Here is a 9,024-nt window from a genome sequence, read left to right on the forward strand (position 1 = left end):
CTGTAGTGTGTCGATGTTGATAGTGACTGTAGTGAGTCGATGCTGATAGAGACTGTAGTGTGTCGGTGCTGATAGTGACTGTAGTGAGTCGATGCTGATAGTGACTGTAGTGAGTCGGTGCTGATAGTGACTGTAGTGTGTCGATGCTGATGGTGACTGTAGTGAGTCGATGCTGATAGTGACTGTAGTGTGTCGATGCTGATAGTGACTGTAGTGAGTCGATGCTGATAGAGACTGTAGTGTGTCGATGCTGATAGTGACTGTAGTGAGTCGGTGCTGATAGTGACTGTAGTGAGTCGATGCTGATAGAGACTGTAGTGTGTCGATGCTGATAGAGACTGTAGTGTGTCGATGCTGATAGTGACTGTAGTGTGTCGATGCTGATAGTGACTGTAGTGTGTCGATGCTGATGGTGACTGTAGTGAGTCGATGCTGATAGTGACTGTAGTGTGTCGATGCTGATAGTGACTGTAGTGAGTCGATGCTGATAGAGACTGTAGTGTGTCGATGCTGATAGTGACTGTAGTGAGTCGGTGCTGATAGTGACTGTAGTGAGTCGATGCTGATAGAGACTGTAGTGTGTCGATGCTGATAGAGACTGTAGTGTGTCGATGCTGATAGTGACTGTAGTGTGTCGATGCTGATAGTGACTGTAGTGTGTCGATGCTGATGGTGACTGTAGTGAGTCGATGCTGATAGTGACTGTAGTGTGTCGGTGCTGATAGTGACTGTAGTGAGTCGATGCTGATAGAGACTGTAGTGTGTCGGTGCTGATAGTGACTGTAGTGAGTCGATGCTGATAGTGACTGTAGTGAGTCGGTGCTGATAGTGACTGTAGTGTGTCGATGCTGATGGTGACTGTAGTGAGTCGATGCTGATAGTGACTGTAGTGTGTCGATGCTGATAGTGACTGTAGTGAGTCGATGCTGATAGAGACTGTAGTGTGTCGATGCTGATAGTGACTGTAGTGAGTCGGTGCTGATAGTGACTGTAGTGAGTCGATGCTGATAGAGACTGTAGTGTGTCGATGCTGATAGAGACTGTAGTGTGTCGATGCTGATAGTGACTGTAGTGTGTCGATGCTGATAGTGACTGTAGTGTGTCGATGCTGATGGTGACTGTAGTGAGTCGATGCTGATAGTGACTGTAGTGTGTCGATGCTGATAGTGACTGTAGTGAGTCGATGCTGATAGTGACTGTAGTGTGTCGGTGCTGATAGTGACTGTAGTGTGTCGATGCTGATAGTGACTGTAGTGTGTCGATGCTGATAGTGACTGTAGTGAGTCGGTGCTGATAGTGACTGTAGTGAGTCGATGCTGATAGAGACTGTAGTGTGTCGATGCTGATGGTGACTGTAGTGTGTCGATGCTGATAGTGACTGTAGTGTGTCGATGCTGATGGTGACTGTAGTGTGTCGATGCTGATAGTGACTGTAGTGTGTCGGTGCTGATAGTGACTGTAGTGAGTCGATGCTGATAGAGACTGTAGTGTGTCGATGCTGATAGTGACTGTAGTGTGTCGATGCTGATAGTGACTGTAGTGTGTCGATGCTGATAGTGACTGTAGTGTGTCGATGCTGATAGTGACTGTAGTGAGTCGATGCTGATAGTGACTGTAGTGTGTCGATGCTGATAGTGACTGTAGTGAGTCGATGCTGATAGTGACTGTAGTGTGTCGATGCTGATAGTGACTGTAGTGTGTCGATGCTGATAGAGACTGTAATGTGTTGTTCATACATTGTTTAAGAGAAAGTGTGATCAACTAAATTCAAAACTTAAATCAATTATAGTTAAATCAGTAAATATAGTATCTCAAAATAATTATATTATATCTCAAAGAAATTTTGTAAAAGAATTCCTAAAATAATAGCTCCTAATCAAAACATCTCAACAAAAAATTGGGTTGGTATCTCAAAAGTATGGGATAGTATCTTAAATGACAAGAAAACATCTCAACATAATGACTCAGCATCTTAGAATAATGAGAGATCTCAAAATATTGACTTAGTATTTTAATAATGAGACAGCATTTTAAAATATTGACCTTGTTTCTCAAAATATTGAGATAGCATCTCAAAGTAATGACTTAGAATCTTAAAATAATGAGAACATCTCAAAATAATGTCTTTGTCTTAATAATGAGACATCAACTTAAAATCATGATTTAGTATCTGAGCTAAATAATCCCTGCTTTTTTTTCAGTGAAAATAACAGGTGTGAAATGAAGGTAGGTGTGAAAGGAAGGTGTGAAAATGACCTCAGTAAAGTATATAGAGTTTCTGACTGACTCCTTCCATGGTACATGTGCAAAAGGCAGAGCACCTAGGAGCAGCCCCTCCCTTCATGATTCTGTAATGACTCCACCAATCAGATGGCTCATTACCTCTCACCCAATCAGAAGGCAGAAGTAATCAGCCCTGCAGCTGCAATTATCAGTGCCTCAGTAGCTGAGAGAGATGGAGAGAGTTCAGCTTCATAGTTTAAGTTTAAAGTTGATTGTTCAGGTTGTTAAATTATAAGCTGCTCAGTTCATTTGGTGTGCGTACGTTTAAAGTAAGTACTATGGACCTTTTCTTGTGTTAGTTTATACACTACATATTTGTAAATGTTAACTAGAAATGTTGCTAAGTAAATGCTTAATGTCGATCAGATGTGTAGCTAAATGCCCTTGATTTTGTTTGCCTATTTGAGAAGGACCGTTGTTAATTTGTATATGTTTGATGGTGTATGTTGACTCCTTAATCAATATTTCACTAAACTAGTTCTGTATTGGTTTTATTTACAGAACCACACATGCATATAAGTCAATAAACTACTGAGCAGATTTCCAGTTTCCGTTGCTGATTCACATCCTCGGGGACATCCTAACCAAGTTCTTATCCGACTTCCTGTAGTGGTTCAATTAACCTGAACCAGACTTTGATGCTAGTATACCAATTTGTGTCCTTTTATTTAATGGTCCTCCGAGCCGGATCAGTGAACTACTACAGTGAGGATGTCAGATCACAGTCAAGAACAACCTGTAGTTAGACCTCGGAGAACACTAAACCGTCCTGTTTACCTTACGGACTATGACCTCACAGGACTTCAGTCTCTGCGTCATTTATCTCGACCTGATAGAAACTGGGAAGATGAAGCACAGCATACATCAGACCCCACTGGGTACAGTACCCCTGTTAGCCAGGCTCCCAGTCTAAATGAGTGTCTCATCACAGATCAGTGGGAGAATACAGTAGGAGATATGGCTCAAGAGCATGTGGAATCTCCCAAACAGAAGAACCCACTGTCTGATTTGACTGCTATCTGGCAGGAGATGAAAAGGGAACATGATGTATTGCGCCAGCAAACCAGTCACTTTCCTGAACTCTTATCAGCATTCCAGGAGATGAGACGAGAAAATGCAATTCTGCATAGGGAAGTTAAGGAACTCAGGTTAGAGATGAGAACCTCACCTCATAGACTGACCCATCCAGTTCCATCACCTCGCCTACATGCTACGGCAGGACGTACAAACCCAAATGCAGATCTATTCTGCCCCATACCTGCACCTCGTCATAGCCTGGCACAACACAAAGTACACTCTGCCCCAATTGATTCTACAGAGAGGATCACACAACAGATGGGCCAAATTGATTTTTCTCCAAGACATCGGTCATTGCAGTATGACCACCCATCCAACCAGTTTCAGCCTAGCCCTTCGAACAATAAGTGCTATGACATTCATAATGTTCAAGCACAAAACCATCCTCCACAGCATCATACAGGTCCATGCAAACAAGAGAAGACCTACAGAGGGCCAACTCCAACTATTCCTAATCTAAGCTCTCCAGACCCAAGAGAGTTTTCCAGATTAAGGATTGCCCTGGAGAATATTTTACCAGAAGATGCTACAGAGCGCTTCAAGTTTCAGATATTGGCAGACCACTTAAAGCTTGAAGAAGCTCTACTTGTCGCTGATTCTTACAGCAACTCTCCATATCCTTTTAGCAACACCATGAGTGCTCTCAACAAAATGTATGGTCAGCCCCATCAGTTGGCCTTGCAACACATTGCAGAAGTTATGGATGGCCCAGATATTGGCAGTGGAGATGTGAAGTCTTTCCGCATGTTTGCTCTTCGAGTTCGCTCCCTCGTGAGCATGTTGGAGCAGTTGGGGAGAAAGGGTAATGTCGAATTGGAATGTGGATCCCACGTCACAAGATTACAGAGCAAACTCCCACATGACCTCAGATCTGGATTTAAGCGATACATCCACCCATTGGGAGTGTCTGTACCTACTTTACTTGATCTGGCTGAATGGCTGGAATATGAGCTGCAAGTCCAAGAGGATAGCATCAAATTCTCTTCCCATACTCACAGAGATTCTTCCAGTAGGCGGAGAGAGGTCCGTAAAGACATCAAGCAAACCAGTAAACTTACCAGTATCCTCCTCAACACAGAGAGGTCTTCAGCAAGTAAGACCACAGCATTTGAGATACAAGATAAAAGTGCAGATCAGAAAGTAAAACCTTATTGTCCCTACTGTGACAACAGCAATCACTTTCTAAATAGTTGTGCCAATTTTAAGCAGCTGACCAGAGACCAGAAGGAGAATTGGATCAGAACCAATAACGGATGCTGGCGTTGTGGCCGTGGTCATCAAGCTGCTAAATGCACATTGAAAGCACCCTGCAAGATGTGTAATAGGAGACATTTGGCAGTCCTACATGATGTGAATGAGAGAGCAGAGGCAAAGGCTAATCCAGTAGAGAACTCTTGTCTGGTAAGCACAGCCAGTGAGGTCCTGTACGTTGATCGCCCAACATACAACCGAAAGGTACTACTGAAAGTCAGCAAAGTGGTTCTTAGCAATGGAGATAGGTCCATGGAAGCATATGCGGTGCTAGATGATGGATCAGAGCGGACTATTATTCTCCACACTGCGGCTAAGAAGTTGGGCCTAAAAGGACAACCTGAAGACTTAGTCCTCCGCACAGTCCGGCAGGACCTGCAGGTTCTCCATGAGGCAGCTGTATCATTCATGGTATCTCCTGTAGCTGAGCCCAAGAGAAAATTCAAGATACAGAGTGCATTCACCGCTGAGCCTTTGGGACTAGCAGAGCATTCTCATCCAGTTGCTCTTCTACAAAGAAGGTATAGACATCTTCTGGGCTTGCCATTACAACAGCTAGACAAAGTCTCCCCAGTGCTGCTGATTGGTTCTGACTGTCCACATCTCATCACTCCTATAGAGCCTGTAAGACTAGGGCCCCCTGGTGGCCCTGCAGCAGTGAAAACGAGACTGGGTTGGACTCTCCAAGGGCCAGCACGAGAGCTCAGAGATAATCTTACTCCACAGCAGTGTCTGTTTACATCCATGTCACCCTGTGCTGATTTGCATACCCATGTGGAGAAACTGTGGCAAATGGATGTGTTTCCATACCGTAGTGAGAAGGCTGTTACCAGGTCAAAGCAAGATCATGAAGCTGTCCAACTTCTGCAGGAGAAGACAGTTCGAGTTGAAGTGAATGGCATTAAAAGATATGCTACCCCTCTCCTTCGTACCAGAAATATGGCACACCTACGTGCATCCGAAGATGCAACCTTGCCACAGCTTAGAAGTATTGAGAGGAAGTTGGCCAAGGATTCCAATCAAGCTGCTGCTTATCAAGCCGAGATTGACAAACTGGAACAGTCTGGCTATATTGTGAAACTATGTCCAAAACAGGTGGAACAATCAGATGAAGCATGGTATGTACCACACCACATGGTACAACACAATGGGAAGAACCGAGTGGTATTTAACTGCTCATTTCAGTACAAGGGTCATAATTTGAATCAGATGCTGCTGCCAGGTCCCACTCTCAGTCCACCACTATTAGCAGTCCTCCTTCGCTTTCGAGAGCACACTATTGCCATCAGTAGTGACATCCGGAGTATGTTCCATCAAGTGTGCTTACTCCCCCAGGATAGAGCTCTTGTCAGATTCTTGTGGCGAGACCTGAAGCGAGAAAACCCTCCCAGTGTTTATGAATGGAGAGTCCTTCCATTCGGGACTACCTGCAGCCCTTGCTGTGCTGTATTTGCTTTGCAAAAGCATGCGGCAGAATGCAGTCAAGCAGGAGAAGCTGTCCAGCATTCAGTGGAAAAGTCATTTTATGTAGATAATTGTCTCCAGAGTTTCAGCTCCACTGAAAGTGCTAGAGACATGGTGGACAAACTTCTCATTACCCTCAGGGTAGGAGGATTTGAGTTACGACAGTGGGCCAGCAATGAGCCCTCTGTAATCAGACATCTCCCTCCAGAAATCAGGTCTGAAAGTAGTGAACTATGGCTCAGCGAAGGTCATCAAGACATACCAGAATCCACCCTTGGCTTGCACTGGAATTGCCAATCTGATACCTTGTCATACAAGCACCGCAGGGTAGACAGCTCAGTAGTCACTATGCGCACCATCTACAAGATTTTGGCTTCTCAATATGACCCTCTCGGTTATATTGTCCCCTATACCACCAGAGCAAAGCTGTTGGTCCAACGTCTATGGGATAAAAAGAGAGGGTGGGATGACCCACAGTTACCAGAAGAGTTGCTCACCGCTTGGCGCAGATGGGAAGCTGAACTTGATGATCTGCAGAGTATTCACATACCCAGATGTTATACAAGCCCAGAAATGGATCACCCTAGCAGTGTGAGGGAGATACACGTGTTCTGCGATGCTTCTGAACAAGCCTATGGTTCTGTTGCTTATTTGCGAACTGAGAACCATGGTAAAGTAGAGGTAGCTTTCCTGACGGCAAGGTCTCGTGTTGCTCCCAAGAAACAGCAGTCGATACCCCGTTTAGAGTTATGTGCTGCACTTACAGGTGCCCAGATGTCAAAGGTCCTCAAAACTGAACTAACTCTTACTATTCAACATGTTGTACTATGGACTGATTCGACCACAGTACTTACATGGTTAAATTCAGACTCCTGTCACTACAAAGTTTTTGTGGGGACCAGAGTGGCGGAGATACAAGACCTGACAGAGGCAGACACATGGAGGTATGTCCGGTCCTGTGACAACCCAGCAGATGATGTAACTCGGGGAAAAACTCTTCACGAGCTAGCTGACAACAGTCGTTGGATCCATGGGCCTCCATTTCTCAGACAGTCACCAGAACACTGGCCAGAGCCACCGTCCCTTACTACTAATGAGCAAGATAGTGAGCTGAGGACATCTACTTTCTGTGGTATAACCACAACTACTTACCTCTTGCAAGACCCTGCACAGTACCAGACCTTTCAGAAGTTAATTCAAGCAACTGCCTTGCTGCATCATGGTACTCAAGATATATCCTCCCTCTCAGCAGAAGATTATACGAATGCTGAAATTGCAGCCCTACGTCAGGTGCAATTGGAATCATTCCCCACCGAAGTAGCTCATCTGAAGGCAGGCAAGCCAGTGTCAGCCACTAGTCGACTGTTAGCACTTGCCCCAGAATTTGATCACACAAGCCAGTTAATCAGAGTGGGTGGTCGTCTCCGCCGTGGTACTCTGCTCGAGCCAGAAATGGTCCACCCAATTCTTCTCGATCCCCATCATCCAATCACTAAGCTTCTCATCAAAGATTATGATGACCAGTTGCATCATCCTGGATCAGAGAGGCTGTTTTCCGAGGTCAGGAGAAAGTTTTGGATACTAAGAGGGCGTGAAGCCATTCGTCAACACCAACGAAACTGTGCTGAATGTAGGAAATGGCGAGCCCGTCCAAACCCACCAAGGATGGCTGACCTTCCTCCAGCTCGATTGCGCATCCTGAAACCAGCATTCTACTCTACTGGTGTTGACTGTTTTGGTCCCTACATGATCAAGATTGGGCGCCGCAGTGAGAAAAGATGGGGGATACTGTTCAAGTGTCTGACCACTAGGGCAGTCCACATTGATATCCTCACCAGTATAGACATGGATGCCTTTTTGATGGCTCTCAGGAGATTCATTGCAAGGCGTGGAAAACCTTTTGAGGTTTTGTGTGATCAGGGCACGAACTTTAAAGGAGGGGAGAGAGAGCTCAAAGAGGCATTCAATGCCCTCCATTCAGATCTTCAAGCTCAACTTGCAGGCCACCAAATCAAATTTGCTTTCAATCCTCCAGGTGCACCTCATTTTGGAGGTTGCTGGGAAAGGGAAATTCGGTCAGTTAAATCTGCTCTTCAAGTTACACTAGGGGCCCAAGCAGTCACAGAAGAAGTACTGAGGACACTTCTCATAGAGGTTGAAGGGATCCTCAATTCCAAACCTCTTGGCTACACATCTTCGGATCTGGCAGACCCTGACCCAGTTACCCCAAACATCCTCCTTATGGGGCGGCGAGATGCTTCTTTACCACAAGTAGTCTACCAGAACTCAGAAATGTTAGGTCGTCGGAGATGGAGGCATAGCCAACTCTTGGCTGACCATTTTTGGAAACATTTCATCCAGTATTATTTACCCAGCCTGCAAGCACGCCAAAAATGGAGGACAGAGAAACAAGATCTTCAGCTTGAGGATACAGTTATGATCATTGACCCACAGCTGCCTCGTGCATTATGGCCAGTAGGGAGGGTTACCCAGGTATTTCCTGGTGCTGACAAAAGGATCAGGTCGGCAGACGTACAAGTTAAGGACAGAACCTATACTCGGCCTGTAGCCAGACTTGTTAGTCTTCCCGCTCTGCCTGATGACGATTAGTATATTCCATTCAGTACTTGCAGTTGGCCTTTTGATGTACAAATTCCACATGTGAATTTGGGGGCGGCTGTGCAAAAGGCAGAGCACCTAGGAGCAGCCCCTCCCTTCATGATTCTGTAATGACTCCACCAATCAGATGGCTCATTACCTCTCACCCAATCAGAAGGCAGAAGTAATCAGCCCTGCAGCTGCAATTATCAGTGCCTCAGTAGCTGAGAGAGATGGAGAGAGTTCAGCTTCATAGTTTAAGTTTAAAGTTGATTGTTCAGGTTGTTAAATTATAAGCTGCTCAGTTCATTTGGTGTGCGTACGTTTAAAGTAAGTACTATGGACCTTTTC

General features: G+C 45.2%; 1 protein-coding gene across 1 annotated transcript; it reads left to right on the forward strand.

The window, feature by feature from the left end:
- Nucleotides 1-2,308: 2,308 nt before the first annotated feature.
- On the forward strand, nt 2,309-8,685 carry LOC111189354 (uncharacterized). Its single transcript, XM_049473436.1, has 2 exons — nt 2,309-2,552; nt 2,785-8,685. Exon 2 carries the CDS (start codon nt 2,995-2,997, stop codon nt 8,683-8,685), a length of 5,691 nt encoding a protein of 1,896 aa, XP_049329393.1. The 5' UTR covers nt 2,309-2,552; nt 2,785-2,994.
- The last annotated feature ends 339 nt before the right edge of the window (nt 8,686-9,024 follow it).

This window comes from Astyanax mexicanus, unplaced genomic scaffold, assembly GCF_023375975.1.
Source record: "Astyanax mexicanus isolate ESR-SI-001 unplaced genomic scaffold, AstMex3_surface scaffold_38, whole genome shotgun sequence".
Classification (NCBI taxonomy): Eukaryota; Metazoa; Chordata; class Actinopteri; order Characiformes; family Acestrorhamphidae; genus Astyanax; species Astyanax mexicanus.

Excerpts from the sequence above, each read along its gene's own strand:
- LOC111189354 (XM_049473436.1), top strand. The coding sequence starts at position 2,995 with ATGTCAGATCACAGTCAAGAACAACCTGTAGTTAGACCTCGGAGAACA.